This window comes from Pristiophorus japonicus, unplaced genomic scaffold (assembly GCF_044704955.1).
Source record: "Pristiophorus japonicus isolate sPriJap1 unplaced genomic scaffold, sPriJap1.hap1 HAP1_SCAFFOLD_857, whole genome shotgun sequence".
NCBI lineage: Eukaryota > Metazoa > Chordata > Chondrichthyes > Pristiophoridae > Pristiophorus > Pristiophorus japonicus.
In genome coordinates, this window is record NW_027254780.1 from 37134 (window position 1) to 55822 (window position 18689).

The 18689-nt window shown below is 52.6% G+C and overlaps 1 protein-coding gene across 1 annotated transcript in view; it reads left to right on the forward strand.

The window, feature by feature from the left end:
• Positions 1-220: 220 nt before the first annotated feature.
• Positions 221-18689, forward strand: part of LOC139257513 (protein kinase C and casein kinase II substrate protein 3-like) — a 32577-nt gene continuing 14108 nt past the window's right edge. Inside the window, exons 1-4 of the mRNA XM_070874511.1 lie at positions 221-452; positions 1189-1344; positions 8608-8783; positions 14030-14150. Coding sequence (XP_070730612.1) covers positions 258-452; positions 1189-1344; positions 8608-8783; positions 14030-14150 — 648 coding nt within the window. The 5' untranslated portion in view covers positions 221-257. The remainder of the gene's footprint in view (positions 453-1188; positions 1345-8607; positions 8784-14029; positions 14151-18689) is intronic.

Genomic DNA, 18689 nt, shown 5'->3' on the forward strand with positions numbered 1-18689 from the left:
TCGCTCTCTGTCTCTCCCCCCACCCCCTCGCTCTCTGTCTCTCCCCCCCACCCCCTCACTCTCTGTCTCTCCCCCCACCCCCCTCACTCTCTGTCTCTCCCCCCACCCCCCTCACTCTCTGTCTCTCCCCCCCACCTCACTCTGCGTGTCTCCCCCCCCCCCCCTCGCTCTCTGTCTCCCCCCCCCCCGTCACTCTGCATGTCTCTCCCCTCCCAGGAGCTCAGTACGGTACGCTGGAGAAAGCTTGGCACGCCTTCATGACGGCTGCGGAGAGGCTGAGCGAGCTTCACCTCGAGGTACGGAGCCAGTTGTCTGGTGCAGACAGTGCCAAGGTGAAGCAGTGGCAGAAAGAGGTTTTCCACAGGCAGATGATCGGGGGATTCAAGGAGACCAGAGAGGTGGAGGATGAGTTCAGCAAGGCACAGAAACTCTGGGTCAAAAAGCTGAAGGAGGTGAGTTGTGCTGGAAGCTGAGGGCCACACTGTGTCACAGCGTAGGGACAACCGCTGGGGAAATGGGGGGCAACCAGGCATCCTGTGCACATCCCCAGCCCTCATTCCCCCCCCCACACCGGCTGGCTCAGTTTCTATGTCCCCCCTCACTGCGGGAACAAGTTTCAGTTGACTGGGGGAGATCAGTTTGACGGGGCACTGGCACTGCTGAGGGGCTGGACAGGGGGCACTGCCCACTTGTGTGGGTCAGCCCGGTGCCACCCCTGTGTGTGGGTCAGCCCCCGGTGCCACCCCTGTGTGTGGGTCAGCTCCCGGTGCCACCCCTGTGTGGGTCAGCTCCCGGTGCGACCCCTGTGTGTGGGTCAGCCCCCGGTGCCACCCCTGTGTGTGGGTCAGCCCCCGGTGCCACCCCTGTGTGTGGGTCAGCCCCCGGTGCCACCCCTGTGTGTGGGTCAGCCCCCGGTGCCCCCCTGTGTGTGGGTCAGCCCCCGGTGCCACCCCTGTGTGTGGGTCAGCCCCCGGTGCCACCCCTGTGTGTGGGTCAGCCCCCGGTGCCACCCCTGTGTGTGGGTCAGCCCCCGGTGCCACCCCTGTGTGTGGGTCAGCCCCCGGTGCCACCCCTGTGTGTGGGTCAGCCCGGTGCCACCCCCGGTTTGTTCGCAGTTGTAAGGTTCCTTGGTTGCTGCTATGGTTGCTGCTATGGTGTGCTCATGGTGTGTAACCATCACTCCTTCAGGTGGAGGGGGCCAAACGGACTTACCACGGTGCTCGCAAGGAGGAGCGAACGGCACAGACCCGCGAGAGCAATGGCAGAGCCGACCAATCCATGTCCTTGGAGCAGCTCCGTAAGCTGCAGGAGCACGTGGAGACCAGCTCACAGCAAGTGGAGAGGGTCAGTGTGACCTGGGGGGGGGGGGCGGTCAGTGTCACCCAGGGGGAGGGTCAGTGTGACCCGGGAAGGGGTCAGTGTCACCCGGGAGGGGGTCAGTGTGACTCAGGGGTGGAGGGGGTCAGTGTGACCCGGGTGGGAGGGGGTCAGTGTGACCCGGGGGGGAGGGGGTCAGTGTGACCCGGGGGGGAGGGGGTCAGTGTGACCCGGGGGGGGGGAGGGTCAGTGTGACCCCGGGGGGGGGGGGGTCAGTGTCACCCGGGAGGGGATCAGTGTGACCCCGGGGGGAGGGGGTCAGTGTCACCCGGGGGGAGAGTCGGTGTCACCCGGGGGGGAGGGTCGGTGTCATCCGGGGGGGAGGGTCAGTGTCACCCCGGGGGGAGGGTCAGTGTCACCCCGGGGGGAGGGGGTCAGTGTCACTCCGGGGGGAGGGGGTCAGTGTCACCCCAGGGGGAGGGGGTCAGTGTCACCCCGGGGGGAGGGGGTCAGTGTCACCCCGGGGGGAGGGGGTCAGTGTCACCCCGGGGGGAGGGGGTCAGTGTCACCCCGGGGGGAGGGGGTCAGTGTGACCCAGGAGGGGGTCAGTGTCACCCCGGGGGAAGGGAGTCAGTGTCACCCCGGGGGAAGGGTCAGTATCACCCGGGAGGGGGTCAGTGTCACCCCGGGGGGATTGGGTCAGTGTCACCCCGGGGGGAGGGGGTCAGTGTGACCCCGGGGAGAGGGGGTCAGTGTCACCCCGGGGGGGAGGGTCAGTGTCACCCGGGAGGGGGTCAGTGTGACCCCGGGGGGAGGGGGTCAGTGTGACCCGGGGGGAGGGTCAGTGTGACCCAGGGGGAGGGTCAGTGTCACCCGGGAGAGGGTCAGTGTCACCCGGGAGGGGGTCAGTGTGACCCTGAGGGGAGGGTGTCAGTGTGACCCCGGGGGAAGGGGGTCAGTGTCACCCGGGTGGAGGGTCAGTGTCACCCGGGAGGGTTTCAGTGTGACCCCGGGGGGAGGGGGTCAGTGTGACCCGGGGGGGGGGGGTCAGTGTGACCCCGGGGGGAGGGGGTCAGTGTGACCCGGGGGGAGGGTCAGTGTCACCCGGTAGGGGGTCAGTATGACCCGGGGGGAGGGGGTCAGTGTCACCCCAGGGTGGGGTGGGGGTCAGTGTCACCCCGGTGGGGGGGGGGGGATCAGTGTGACCCGGGGGGTGGGGGGGGTGGAGTGGGTCAGTGTCACCCCGGGGGGGGGGGGGGAGATCAGTGTCACCCCGGGGGGGGTCAATATGACCCCAGGCAGGGGGGGGGGGTCAGTGTGATCTCGGCGGGATCGGGGGGGGGGGAGAGGGGACTGTGTGTCGTGATGGGTGTGTCCGTCACTCCCTCAGTACTGCCCCTCCGACAGTGCGGCGCTCCCTCAGTACTGCCCCTCCGACAGTGCGGCACTCCCTCAGTACTGCCCCTCCGACAGTGCAGCACTCCCTCAGTACTGCCCCTCCGACAGTGCAGCACTCCCTCAGTACTGCCCCTCCGACAGTGCAGCACTCCCTCAGTACTGCCCCTTCGGCAGTGCAGTACTCCCTCAGTACTGCCCCTTCGGCAGTGCAGCACTCCCTCAGTACTGCCCCTTCCGACAGTGCAGCACTCCCTCAGTACTGCCCCTTCGGCAGTGCAGTACTCCCTCAGTACTGCCCCTTCGCAGTGCAGTACTCCCTCAGTACCTGCTAATGTGGTACCTTTGTTTAAAAAGGGAGAAAGGAACAGACCAAGTTATTACAGGCCAGTCAGCTAACCTCGGTGTTGCGAAAATTATTGGAGAAAATTCTGAGGGACAGGATAAATCTTCATTTAGAAAGGGACGGTTTAATCATGGATTTGTTAAGGGAAGGTCGTGTCTGACTAACTTGATTGAATTTTTTGAGGAGGTAACCAGGAGGTTCGATGAGGGCAGTGTGTACGATGTAGTGTATATGGATTGTAGCAAAGCTTTTGATAAGGTCCCACATGGCAGACTGGTCACAAAAGTAAAAGCCCATGGGATCCAGGGCAAAGTGGCAAGTTGGATCCAAAATTGGCTCAGAGGCAGGAAGCAAAGGGTAATGGTTGATGGGTGTTTTGTGACTGGAAGGCTGTATCCAGTGGGGTTCCTCAGGGCTCGGTGCTGGGTCCCTTGCTTTTTGTGGTATATATCAATGATCTAGACTTGAATGTTGGGGATATGATTAAGATGTTTGCAGATGACCCTGAAATAGGCCGTGTGGTTGATAATGAAGAAGAAAGCTGCGGACTGCAGGAAGATATCAATGTACTGGTCAGGTGGGCAGAACAGTGGCAAATGGAATTCAATCCGGAGAAGTGTGAGGTAATGTGTTTGGGGAGAGCTAGCAAGGCAAGGGAATACACATTTGGGCAGAAATTCTGGCCTCCCGGGTCTGTACAGGGAGGGTGTGTATGGGGAGGATGTGTATGGGGAGGGTGTGTACGGGGAGTGTGTACGGACCCGGGAAGGCATTGCAAAAGTCAGTTTTCAACGCACAAGGTGCATGCACAGAAAACCGGCTTTTCCGATCTGTCAAGCTGGAGTGTGACTGATCCTCCATAGCACCACAGCCAGGACATTTGCAAGGGCAGGATTGCGGGATCTACCCATATCTTGCCCAGCAAATGTCCTCAAAACTCTCGCGCCTGATAAAAGCAGGCACATAACCTACTGTTACAGGCGTAAGAGTTTTAAAACACACTTAAAGCATAAAAAATAAAATTGAAGAACACATTTTATTTTTAAAACTCTGCCCACTATATTAAATGTATTTTAAAGCATCATTTAAAAAACTTTTTAAAAAAATCATTAAAAAAAATATTTTTTCAATACATAAATAATTTTAATTTACTTTCGTGACCAGTAGTGTATTTTTTCTATTTTTTTAATCAGAGTTTTGTGTTTGGGGGAGGGGGGGGTCTCTCATAATAATGGCTACTCCAACTTACGGAGTTCCCATTATTATGAATGAGAACATACTTTACCCTATTGGCTGCCCAGAACCATGTGACTGCAGCTCCAGGCCTGCGCCTGTCCAGACGTGCACGCACTGCAACGCGCAGTCAGTGGAGGCCTCAGGACCGGGAACTCGAGTGGGTGCAGCAGGAACAGGTAAGTGCGCATTGTTTTAAACATTTTACACGATCGTCCGCGGAAAGCAGCCAACTGGGAATTTCTGGGCCATCGAATGGTAGGACACGGAGAAGTGTCGAGGAACAAAGGGACCTTGGAGTGCAGGTCCACAGATCCCTGAGGGTAGCAGGCCAGGTAGATAAGGTGGTTAAGAAGGCATACGGAATACTTGCCTTTATTAACCAAGGCATACAACACAAGAGCAAGGAGGTTATGCTTGAACTGTATAAAACACGGGTTAGACCACAGCTGGAGTACTGCGTGCAGTTCTGGTCACCACATTACAGGAAGGATGTGATTGCACTGGAAAGGGTGCAGAGGAGATTTACGAGGATGTTGCCTGGACTGGCGAATTTTAGCTATGAGGAAAAATTGGATAGGCTGGGTCTGTTTTCTTTGGAACAGAGGAGGCTGAGGGGAGACCCGATTGAGGTGTATAAAATTATGCAGGGCCTGGATGGAGTGGATAGGAAGGACCTGTTTCCCTTAGCAGAGGGGTCAACAACCAGGGGGCGTAGATTTAAAGTAATTGGTAGAAGGTTTAGCGGGGATATGGGGGGAGGTTTAGAGGGGATTTGAGGGGAAATGTCTTCACCCAGAGGCTGGTGGGGGTCTGGAACTCACTGCCTGAAAGGGTGGTAGAGGCAGAAACCCTCACCACATTTAAAACATATTTGGATGTGCACTTGAAGTGCCGTAACCGACATGGCTATGGACCAAGAGCTGGAAAGTGGGATTAGGCTGGGTAGCTCTTGGTCGGCCGGCGAGGACACGATGGGTTGAAATGGCCTCCTTTTGTGTTGTAAATTTCTATGATTCTATGTTACATCCACTCCAATAGTGCGGCGCTCCCTCAGTACTGCCCCTCCGACAGTGCGGTGCTCCCTCAGTACTGCCCCTCCGACAGTGCGGCACTCCCTCAGTACTGCCCCTCCGACAGTGCGGCACTCCCTCAGTACTGCCCCTCCGACAGTGCAGCACTCCCTCAGTACTGCCCCTCCGACAGTGCAGCACTCCCTCAGTACTGCCCCTCCGACAGTGCAGCGCTCCCTCAGTACTGCCCCTCCGACAGTGCAGCGCTCCCTCAGTACTGCCCCTCCGACAGTGCGGCGCTCCCTCAGTACTGCCCCTCCGACAGTGCGGCGCTCCCTCAGTACTGCCCCTCCGACAGTGCATCACTCCCTCAGTACTGCCCCTCCACCAGTGCGGCGCTCCCTCAGTACTGCCCCTCCGCCAGTGCATCACTCCCTCAGTACTGCCCCTCCGACAGTGCGGCGCTCCCTCAGTACTGCCCTCCGACAGTGCGGCGCTCCCTCCGGAATCTCAGTCTGGATTGTCGTCCCAATTTCTGGAGGCAGACTTGAACCTTTGCCCATCTGGTTGAGAAGCTGACAGTAAGTTGAAGTAAAAACAGAAAATGCTGGACATCTCAACAGGTCAGGGCAGCATCTGGGGAGAGAAACGGAGTTAATGTTTCAGGTCGACGACTCTTTGTCAGAACTCTGCTTTTGTCCACAGATGCATTTTCTGTTTTTATTTCGGATTCCAGCATTTGCAGTATTTTGCTATTTTTGCATTTGCAGTTGAAGTACTTGTTGGTACAGGCTGGGTGTTAGAGGAGAAGGGTCAGAGTGAAGGCTGGGGTTAGAGGTGACGGGGCAGAGCAAGGCCGGGGGTTAGAGGTGAGGGGTCAGAGCAAGGCTGGGGGTTGGAGGTGAGGGGTCAGAGCAAGGCTGGGGGTTGGAGGTGACGGGGCAGAGCAAGGCCGGGGGTTAGAGGTGAGGGGTCAGAGCAAGGCTGGGGGTTGGAGGTGAGGGGTCAGAGCAAGGCTGGGGGTTGGAGGTGAGGGGTCAGTGAAGGCTGGGGGTTAGAGGTGAAGGGTCAGAGTGAGGCTGGGGGTTAGAGGTGAGGGGTCAGAGTGAGGCTGGAGGTTAGAGGTGAGGGGTCAGAGTGAGGCTGGGGGTTAGAGGTGAGGGGTCAGTGAAGCCTGGTGGTTAGAGGTGAGGGGTCAGTGAAGGCTGGGGGTTAGAGGTGAGGGGTCAGAGTGAAGGCTGGGGGTTAGAGGTGAGGGGTGAGAATGAGGCTGGGGGTGGAGGGGAGATTGGACAGTTGATTTGAGCTGTAATGCGGCTGCTGTTTGAACATAAAAAACAGCCGCAAGAGATGGCCTCTCGGCCCCTCGAGCCTGCTCCGCCATTCTCAATGTGATCATGGCTGATCATCGACCTCAACTCCACTTTCCTGCACTGTCCCCATGTCCCTCGATTCCCTTAATACCTAAAGATCTATCGATCTTTGCCTTGAATATACTGAACATTCACAGCTCTCTGGGGAGAAGTGGTTATGTCACTGCCCAGTAATCCCGATGCCTGGATTAATGATCCCAATCCCACCACGGCAGCTGGGGAATTTAAATTCAGTTAATTAAATAAATCTGGAATAAAAAGCAGAAATGGTGACCCGGAAACTACCGGATTGTGGTAAAAATCCATCGGGTTCACCACTGCCCTTACCCGGTCTGGCCGATATGTGACTGAAGACCCACAGCAATGTGGTTGGCTCTTAACTGCCCTCTGAAATAGCTGAGCAAGACATTCCGTTGTATTCAAGAAGGCGGCTCCCCACCATCTCCTCCTCGAGGGCAATTAGCGATGGGCAACAAATGCCAGCCTTGCCAGTGATGCTCAAATCCTGTGAATTAATTTTAAAAAAGAATCCCAAAGATTCACCATCCTCTGAGTGAAGAAATTTCTCCTCATCTCAGTCCAAAATGGCCTTATCCTGAGACTGTGACCCTGGTTCGAGACTCCCCAGCCCGGGGGAAACACCCTCCCTGCATCGATCCTGTCAAGCCCCTGTAAGAATTCTGTAAGTTTCAATGAGATCACCTCTCATACTTCTAAACTCTAGAGAATATCGGCCCAGTCTACTCAATCTCTCCTCAGGACAATCCCCCCATCCCAGGAATCAGTCTGGGGAACCTTCATTGCAAATATATCCTTCCTTAGGTAAGGAGACCCAAACTGTACACAATACTCCAGGTGTGGTCTCTCCAGTGCCCTGTATATTTGTGGTAAGACATCTTTACTCTTATACTCAAACCCTCTTATAATAAAGGCCAACATACCATTTGCTTTCTTAATCACTTGCTGTACCTGCATGTTAACTTTCAGTGATTGGTGTACAAGATCACCCAGGTCCCTCTGAACACCAACATTTCCCAATCTCTCACCGTTTTAAAAAATACTCTGCTTTTCTATTTTTCTGCCAAAGTAAATAACTTTTCTCCACATTATATTCCATTCTTGCCCACTCACTTAGCCTGTCTATATCCCCTTTGAAGCCTCTTTGCATCCTCCTCACAACTTACATTCCCACCTAGCTTTGTATCATCAGCAAACTTGGATATATTACATTTGGTCCCCTCATCCAAATCATTGATATAGATTGTGAATAGCTGGGGCCCCAGCACCCATCCTTGCGGTACCCCATTAGTTATAGCCTGCCAACCCGAAAATTACCCGTTTATTCCTACTCTCTGTCCGTTAACCAATCCTCAATCCCATGAGCCCTAACTTTGTTCAATAACCTGTGTGTGGCACCTTATTGGATGCTTTTAGAAAATCCAAATACACCACATCCACCAGTCTACCCCTTATCCACCCTGCTAGTTACAACCTCAAAAAACTTAGATGTCAAACATGATTTCCCTTTCATAAATCCATGTTGACTCTGCCCAATCCTATTATTATTTTCTAAGTGCCCTGTTACCACGTCCTTAATAATAGACTCCAGCATTTTCCCAACTACTGATGTCAGGCTAACTGGTCTGTAGTTCCCCGTTTTCTCTCTCCCGCCTTTCTTAAATAGTGGGGTTACATTTCCGCGGGAACCGTTCTAGAATCTCGGGAATTCTGGAAGATCAAAGTCAATGCATCAACAATCTCTATAGCCACCTCTTTTCAAACCCTGGGATGTAGGCCATCAGGTCCCGGTAATTTATCGGCTTTCAGTCCCACTCATTTGTCCAATACTATTTCTTTACTGATGCTCATTTCTTTAAGTTGCTCATTGCCGTTGCCCCTTGGTTGCCCGCTGTTTGCTGTGTGTGTGCAGGGCCGAGAGCAATACGAGAAAGCTCTGGAGGAGTTGAACAAGTATAACCCCAAGTACATGGAGGACATGGAGCAAGTGTTCGACAGCTGCCAGGACTTCGAGAGAAAGCGCCTCACATTCTTCAAGGACATCCTATTGGACTTTCACAAACACCTCGACCTCTCCAACTTCGACAGGTGAGAAACACGCCCAGCAGGGGAGAGCGACAGAGTGGGATCGGGGTGAGGGAGGGCAAGGGGACGGGTGTGAGCAATGAAACTGATACGTCCTTACTACACAGTATAAATGCACACAAGGCCCATGCTTGAGAGAAGGTCAGTCTGTGACCTGTCCTTTATTCCTTAGCACTCAAGTCATGAAGGTGGGTGGAGCTTCCCCTTTTATACCTGAAGGTCCAGGTTAGGAGTGTCTCCCACCAAGTGGTCAGTGTTCTCACGCTGTACAACTTAGGTCAGTTTATACATGGGTTACAATGCTGGTTGAATACATGACATCACCTCCCCCCGCAAAGTCTTATTGGGATCACAGGTTGAGTCTCTCTGGTGGTTTACGCTCCCTTGTAGAGCGCCTGAGTTGGGGCTCCGGTTGTTGGGCGCTGGCCTGAGTGTCTGCTGTTTGCAGTGCCTCAGGCCTGTCCGGACTGCCCACAGTGACTGGGCTCTCCTCCCTTTGGTTCCGGTGTTCGGTCACCTGTGGTGGAGTGAACTCTATATCGTGTTCTTCCTCTGCTTCTTTAATGGAGTTGCTGAACCTCCTTTTTGTTTGATCCACATGTTTGCAGCAGATTTGTCCATTGGTAAGTTTAACTACCAGAATCCTATTTCCCTCTTTGGCAACCACAGTGCCTGCGAGCCATTTGGGCCCTGCAGCATAGTTGAGAACAAAAACAGGATCATTTACATCAATACATTGCACCATCGCATTCCTGTCATGGTAGTGATATTGTGACTGGCGCCTGCTCTCGACAATTTATTTCATGGTGGGGTGTATAAGGGATAATCGGGTTTTGAGCGTCCTTTTCATTAGTAGCTCTGCGGGTGGAACCCCTGTGAGCGAGTGTGGTTGGGATCTATAGGCCAACAGGAGGCGTGATAAGCAGCTTTGTAGGGAACCCGCTTGGAATCTGAGCATCCCCTGTTTGATTATCTGCACTGCTCGTTCTGCCTGGCCGTTTGAGGCCGGCTTGAACGGTACCGTTCTAACATGGTTAATTCCATTGCCTGCCATGAAGTCCTGGAATTCAGTGCTTGTGAAGCACGGGCCATTGTCGCTGACCAAGATGTCCGGTAGACCGTGGGCGGTGAACATTGCCCATAGACTTTCTACCGTGGCAGAGGATATGCTTGAATTTGAAATGTCACACTTGATCCATTTGGAGTAGGCATCTACTACAACCAAAAACATTTTCCCCATGAAAGGACCTGCGTAGTCCACATGGATGCGTGACCAAGGCTTGGCGGGCCATGGCCAGGGGCTAAGGGGGGCTTCCCTGGGCGCATGGCCCAGCTGGGCACACGTGTTGCACCTGCGAGCACAAAGTTCCAGATCTGCGTCTATCCCTGGCCACCAAACGTGTGACCTGGCAATTGCCTTCATCGTGACAATGCCCGGGTGCCCATTGTGGAGTTCTCTGATGAACACCTCTCTGCCCATCTGGGGCATGACTACGCGGTTTCCCCACAGTAGGCAATCGAGAGTTCATCCTTGCGCCTGTGAAATGGTTTAAATTTCTCAGGGCATGCCCTGTACGTGACTGCCCAGTCCCCATTCAGGACACATTTCTTGACTAGAGACAATAGTGGGTCTCTATTTGTCCAGACTTTAATCTGACGGGCTGTCATGGGTGAACCTTCGCTTCCGAAAGCTTCAACAGCCATGACCATCTCAGCACAATGCTCGGTAGCCCCCTCAGTGGTGGCTAGTGGGAGCCTGCTGAGTGCATCGGCGCAGTTTTCGGTGCCCGGTCTGTGCCGACTTGTGTAGTCATAGGCAGCTAATGTGAGTGCCCACCTCTGTATGCGGACCGATGCGTTTGCATTTATGGCCTTGTTGTCGGCCAAAAGTGACGTTAGGGGTTTGTGATCTGTCTCCAGCTCAAATTTCCTGCCAAACAGGTACTGGTGCATTTTCTTTACCGCATATACACATGCGAGCGCCTCCTTTTCTACCATCCCGTAGCCCCTTTCTGCCTGGGACAGACTCCTGGAGGCATAAGCTACCGGCTGTAACTGACCCTTGGCATTGACATGCTGCAACACACACCCGACACCATAGGACGACGCATCGCACGTTAACACAAGTTTCTTACATGGGTCATATAGCGTTAACAGATTGTTGGAACATAACAAATTGCGTGCTCTATTAAAAGCCCTTTCCTGGCTGTCCCCCCAGACCCATTCGTGACCTTTGCGTAGGAGCACGTGTAGTGGCTCTAGCAGCGTGCTCAATTTGGGAAGAAAGTTACCAAAATAGTTCAGGAGCCCCAGGAACGAACGCAGCTCCGTCGTGTTACGGGGTCTGGGTGCTCTCTGGATCGCTTCCGTCTTGGATGCAGTAGGGCTGATCCCGTCTGCTACTACCCTCATCCCTAGGAATTCTACCTCTGGAGCTAGGAAGACGCACTTCGCCTTTTTCAGTCGCAGACCTACCCGGTCCAGTCTGCGTAGCACCTCCTCCAGGTTGTGGAGGTGTTCTTCAGTATCGTAACCCGTAATGAGGATGTCGTCCTGAAAAACCACCGTCCCTGGAATCGACTTGAGGAGGCTTTCCATATTTCGTTGGAAGATCGCGGCGGTCGAGCGAATCCCGAACGGACATCTGTTGTACTCAAACAACCCCTTGTGTGTCGTGATGGTGGTCAGCTTCTTCGACTCACTCGCCAGCTCCTGGGTCATGTAAGCTGAGGTCAGGTCCAATTTTGAAAAAAGTTTGCCACCGGATAGCGTCGCAAACAGGTCCTCCGCTCTCGGTAGCGGGTACTGGTTTTGGAGTGACACCCGATTGATGGTGGCCTTGTAATCGCCACATATCCTGACCGACCCATCCGCCTTGAGCACCGGCACAATCGGGCTCGCCCAGTCACTGAATTCGACTGGCGAGATGATGCCTTCCCTCAACAGGTGGTCCAATTCGCCATCTATCTTTTCCCGCATCACATACGGCACCGCTCTGGCCTTGTGGTGCACTGGTCTGGCGTCCTGGTTTATGTGAATCACTACCTTGGCCCCCATGAAAGTGCCAATGCCGGGTTGAAATAATGAGTCAAATTTGTCCAGGACCTGTGAGCATGATACTCGCTCCACAGAGGAAATTGCATTGACATCGCCCCATTTCCAGTTCATGACAGCAAGCCAACTCCTCCCCAGTAGTGCGGGACCGTCCCCTGGGACAATCCAGAGTGGCAACCTGTTCTCCGAATCTTTGTGGGTCACGACTACCGTGGCGCTGTCTAGCACCGGAATGATCTGCTTTGTGTAAGTCCGTAGCTGTGCGTCAATCGCCGATAATTTTGGCCTCCTGGCCATGGATGCCCACAACTTTTCGAACTGTTTGATACCCATCAGGGACTGGCTGGCACCCGTGTCTAACTCCATTGATACTGGGATGCCATTGAGGAGCACTTTAATCATTATCGGTGGCCTCCTGGTGTATGAACTGTATACGTGCTCCACATGAACTCGCTGAACTTCAGCTTCCAGCGATTTCCCCCAGTGTCCATTTCTGCAATTTCTGCAGGTATTTTGCTCATCTCTGCAAACTCCGGCTGAATGTATGCCTCCACGCCTCCAGCATGAGTTGCGGTTTGAAACAAAAGGTCCCTTGCCACGATTGTCCCTGACTGCCCCTGTTATTGTCCTTGAGTGCACCATTAACAGGTGTTGATGGCCCCATTACTGGCCGCATTGTCCATTCAATGGCGTGAATCGCTGTTCAGCTTGCCATTGTCTCTGTCGAACTCCCCCTCTGGGTTCGACTACATGTTGGGGCATGCCTGACTGCCCTTGTCTGCCTGGAGAACTGTGTGCTACTTTAACAATGTTGAATCTCTGTCCCAACCATTCCTTAACACAGTACCTCTCGTCTGTTCTGCTAGTGACCATGCTCGCGTGGTTTAAATCCCAGTTTCTTGTCGCCATTGATATGTCCTTACTACACAGTATAAATGCATACGAGGCCCATGCTTGAGAGAAGGTCAGTCTGTGACCTGTCCTTTATTCCTTAGCACTCAAGTGATGAAGGTGGGTGGAGCTTCCCCTTTTATACCTGAAGGTCCAGGTTAGGAGTGTCTCCCACCTAGTGGTCAGTGTTCTCACGGTGTACAACTTAGGTCAGTTTATACATGGGTTACAATGCTGGTTGCATACATGACAGAAACAGTCAGGAGAGTTGACTGCTCTGTCAAGCCCCTTCAAAAGCTCAGCAGAGGCCTAAGCTCTCTGGTTAAGATGCAGGGTGTCGCAAGGCTCTGGAGTGAGTGTCAGAAGCCAGCTGACAAGGTTCACGATGTAGCCAGGCACTCTGATGGCCTCGTGTGGTGCTGAACCATTATAGAGCACAGGACCCCAGACCCTGTCTGGGCCAGGCCAGGCTAGGCCTGGGGTAGGGGGGCTACAATTGGCCTGTGCTTCTGGGTTGGGGGGTGGGGCAATGAGAATCTAAAATGAGCTGGAGTTCCTGATCACTATCCAGTGACCCCGCTGGAAGGTGTCTGTGTCTCAACTGAAGGGCGGGATGGGGCTGTGATGCTTCCCAGGGTTGAATGTCCTGCCAACATTCAAGTATGGAAAATGGTCTTGGTCGCTCCCTCCTTCTGCAGCTTGGGCCATCACCACTGTAACACTCTGGCAACTCAACAACACAAATATAAATAGTTTGAACTCTGACACACAAACCTGTGATGTTGGGAGGTTAGCCCCTCTCGATACTCGGCCTATTCATTCCAGGATGGGGCCTAGTCCTCAGGCTGTTCCTGTAGGGTAGTATTCTCTAGGATTTAGAAGGTTAAGGGACGATCTGATGGAAGTTTTCAGGATATTATGGGGCACAGAGAGGGTAGATAGAGAGACACTATTGCCGCTGGTTGGGGAGTCTAGCACTGGGGGCATAGTCTCAAAATTAGAGCCACACCTTTCAGGAGTGGAGTTGGGAAACACTTCTACACACAAAGGTTGGGAGAAGATTGGAACTCTCTTCCACAAATGGTAATTGATGTTAGATTAATTGTTAATTTTACATCAGAGATTGATAGTTTTCTGTTAACCAAGGGTATTAAGGGCATTGAGCCAAAGGTGAGTAGACAGAGTTAGGTCGCAGGTCAGCCATGATCTCATCGAATGGCGGAGCAGGCTCGAGGGGCTGAATGGCGACTCCTGCTCCTATGGGATCACGTTTTAACTAATGCTGTCACCTGGTCTTGTTGCAGTTTCCGCACCATTTATAGGGACCTGTACCAGGCCATCACCTCAGCCAATGACCAGGAGGACTTGCGGTGGTGGCAGAACACGTATGGGCCCGGCATGCCAATGAGGTGGCCGCAGTTTGAGGTGAGTGGCTCTGGCACTCCTCCTCTCATTGATCAAGTCTGTCACTTAACCTGTGTGGGTGGTATGAGGAGAGGCACTGGTTGACTCCCACAGTCCTTCCTCCCACTCTGCCGACACTATGACCCCTCCCTATCCGGGGTGGGGGGGGGGGCCAGGTTCTGAGGCCATTTTATTTTCCACCGCTCCCCCAAGCCCTTTCCTTCACACATTGTTACCCTGGGACTGGAAATCCGAATTATGAGGGGACACTCAATTCTGGGACTATTTCCACTGGAGGTGACGAGGCTAAGAGGAGATTTAATCAGAGTTTTTAAATTATAGAGAGAATCGAAAAAATGAATAAGGAATTTTCTGTGGTCAGCAACAATGGTCATCAATTTACAATGGAGTGAGGCTGAAAGAAGTGTCTTTAGTCAGATCATTGTTGGGGCATGGAGTGCTTTGCCACAAGGAGAGGTTCAGGTAGAGGCCATTCAAACTGTTCAGTAGATAAATATTTAAATATCAGAGGACGTGGAATAGGAGGGAGTGGTATTAATTTGGGATTGATACAGGTCTGTGGGGAGAGAGCGGGGCAGTGGGATTAGATTGGGGATTGATACAGATCTGTGGGGAACAAAAGGATAGTATGCAGGTACAGCAAGTGATCAGGAAGGTAAATGGAATCTTGGCCTTTATTGCAAAGGGGCTGGAGTATAAAAGCAAGGAAGTCTTGCTACAGTTATACAGGGTATTGGTGAGGCCACACCTGGAATACTGTATACAGTTTTGGTTTCCATATTTACGAAAGGATATACTTGCTTTGGAGGCAGTTCAGAGAAGGTTCACTAGGTTGATTCCGGAGATGAGGGGGTTGACCTATGAGGAAAGGTTGAGTAGATTAGGCCTCTACTCAGAAGAATGAGAGGTGATCTTATCGAAACGTATAAGATTATGAGGGGGCTTGACAAGGTGGATGCAGAGAGGATGTTTCCACTGATGGGGGAGACTAGAACTAGAGGGCATGATCTTAGAATATGGGGCCGCCAATTTAAAACTGCGATGAGGAGGAATTACTTCTGAGGGTTGTAAATCTGTGGAATTCGCTGCCTCAGAGAGCTGTGGAAGCTGGGACATTGAATAAATTTAAGAGAGAGATAACGTTAGTGCCCATCCTTGGATGTGGGATGAAGCATTGGTGTTAATACCTTTGCTTTCTAAGAACAACGAAATGAGTGGCTTGTGGTCGGTTTCGAGCTCGAACTGGAGCCCAAATAGGTATTGGTGCATTTTCTTAACCCTGAATACGCATGCTAATGCTTCTTTCTCAACCATACTGTAGGCTCTTTCAGCCTTAGATAAACTTCTGGACACATATGCAACTGGTTGCAGTTTGCCTGGCACATTGGCTTGCTGTAACACACAACCGACCCCATACGAAGATGTATCACAAGCTAATACTAAATGTTTACATGGGTCATACAATACAAGTAACTTGTTGGAGCATAGCAGGTTTCTGGCCTTGTTAAAGGCTGTCTCTTGAGATTTACCCCAAACCCAGTCGTCACCCTTGCGCAGCAATAAATGCAATGGTTCCAGCAAAGTGCTCAACCCCAGTAGAAAGTTACCGAAATAGTTGAGTCCCAGGAACAAACGCAGCTCCGTCACATTCTGTGGTCTGGGTGGATTTTTGATGGCCTCCGTCTTAGAGTCCGTGGGTCTGATGCCGTCTGCCGCAATCTTTCTCCCCAGAAATTCGACCTCTGGCACCAGGAAAACACATTTGGAACGTTTCAGCCTGTGTCCCACTCTGTCCAGTCACTTTAGAACCTCTTCCAGGTTGTGCAAGTGTTCGGTGGTGTTGCGACCAGTGATCAAGATGTTGTCTTGAAACACCACGGTGCATGGAACCGATTTCAGCAGACTCTCCATGTTCCTCTGGAAAATGGCCACAGCTGAGCGAATCCCAAAGGGCCATCTGTGGTACACAAACCGTCCTTTGTACGTGTTGATGCACGTCAATTTCTTTGATGGTTCAGCCAGCTCCTGTGTCATGTAAGCAGAGGTTAGATCTAGCTTGGTGAACGACTTCCCCCCCCCCCCTCTCCCCTGCTAGCATTGCAAACAGATCATCCGCTTTGGGTAGTGGGTACTGGTCCTGTAACGAGACTCAGTTGATCGTCACCTTGTAGTCCCCACAGATTCTGGCCATCCCATCGCTCTTCAACACCGGAACAATTGGACTGGCCCACTCATTGAACTCAACTGGCGGTATGATCCCCTCTCGTTGAAGTCTATCTCGACTTTCTCTCGCATCATGTATGGAACCGCTTGGGCCTTGTGATGAATGGGTCGTGCATCAGGGACTAGATGGGTCTGCACTTTGGCACCTGTGAAGTTACCGATGCCTGGCTCAAATAAAGACGGGAATTTGTTTAGCACTTGGGCGCACGAGGCTTCATCCACCGAAGACAGTGCTTTGATGTTGTCCCAGTTCCATCGGATCTTTTCTAGCCAGCTTCTGCTGAACAGCATTGGACCATCGCCTGGTACAATCCATAGTGGTAAATCATGCACAGTTCCATCGTACGATACCTTCACTGCTGCACTGCCAATGACTGGTATGAGTTCTTTGGTGTAAGTGCGCAGTTTGGTGTGGATCGGACTTAGTTTTGGCCTTTGTGCCTTGTTGCCCCACAGTTTCTCAAAAGCTTCCTGGCTCATAATTGACTGACACGCCCCCGTGTCCAATTCCATGGAAACTGGAATGCCGTTTAATTTGACTTTTAACATTATCGGAGGGCTTTTGGTGGTGAAGGTATGTACCCCATACACTTGCTCTTCAGCCTCGGATTGAGTTGCCACTCTTACTCGTTCAGTGTGATCCACGCCGGATCGCTCATCTTCTGCCGACTCTGCCACATGGTGAGTCGCAGCACGTCTGCACATTCGCTGGAGGTGCCCCATTGTTCCACAGCCCTTGCACACGTAGTGCTTGAATCGACATTGATGGGCCCGATGATTACCCTCGCAGCGCCAACATGGTGCTAATGGGTTCGTGTTCATGCCCCACGGCGGACTCTGAGTCATCCTAGGTCTGGCCTCTGCGGGCGTGTAGGCCCTGCCATGTACAGTTCTGCCTGCTGAAGGCATTATTTTATGCACTGTACTTGCTGGTGAGTTCCGATGCTGCAATGATATCTGTTTAGTGTTGTCATTCGTGGACATAAAAGTCTGGACTATCGTGATGGCCTTGCTCAGATCTAGGGATTCGGCAGACCAGTTTGCAAAGAATGACCTCGTGGCCGATTCCAAGCACGAAAAAGTCCCGCAACATTTCCCCCAAAAATCCAGCAAGTACGCACTGTCCCACAAGACGTCTTAGGTCGCCGACATAGCTCACCACGTCCTGGCCCCCGGAGCGGTGGTGCGTATAAAAGGAATGCCTGGCCATCAAGATGCTCTCCTTCGGCTTGAGGTGTTCCCGAACCAGCATGCACAACTCTTCATATGTCTTCTCCGTTGGTTTCGTCGGTGCTCGCAGACTTTTGATGAGGCCATATATCGTGGACCCGCAAGCAGTGAGGAGAATCGCCCTGCGCTTGACTGCGGTTTCTGCCTTTTCCAGCTCGTTGGCCACGAAGTACTGGTCAAGGCGCTCAACGAAGGCTTCCCAATCATCACCCTCAACAAATCTCAAAAATACCAACAGCAGCCATAAATGCGTGAAAGTTCGTGATCTGTTACTCGTCGCCAATTGTTACGTTTAGAATAACTCCACAAGACTGTATATTGTAAGCTCAAACTGTTGTGACCTTGGTCTCTTTATTGTAACTCCAGAGTGAGGAGGCAGCATGGTAGACTGCCTTTTATACCTGCTTGCCTGGGGTGTGCAGGTAACCCTTGGGTCTCCCACAGGTGCGCCCCCTGGTGGCAAGTCTTACACATTTGTAATGTTTACATACATAACACTAAGAGTGGAAGCAAGTCTTCCTCGATTCCGAGGGACTGCTTATGATGACAGCACGGAAGGAGGCCATTTGACCTGTCGTGTCCGTGCTGGCTGAAATAGTGCCATCCAGCCGAATGCCATTATCCAGATTGTGGTGCGTGGCCCTGTAGGTGACGGCATTAACTGCATATCCAAGTGCTAATGCGATGAGGGTTTCTGCCTCTACAACCCTTTCAGACAGTGAATTCCAGACTCCCCAAATTCTCCTCGACTCCCCTCTAATCCTACCAATTATTTTAAATCTATGCCCCTTGGTTGTTGACCCTCTGCTAGGGAATTAGGTCCTCCGATCTACTCTAACCAAGCCCCTCATAATTTTATACACCTCAATTAAGTCTCACCTTTAGCCTCATCTGCTCCAAAGAAAACAGACCCAGCCTTTCCAATCTTTCCTCATCGCTAAAATTTCCCAGTCCAGGCAACATCTTCGTAAATCTCCTCTGCACCCTCTCCAGTGCAATCACATCTTTCCTGTGATGTGGTGACCAGAACTGCACGCAGTACTCTAGCTGTGGCCTAACTAGTGTTTTATACAGTCCAAGCAGAAC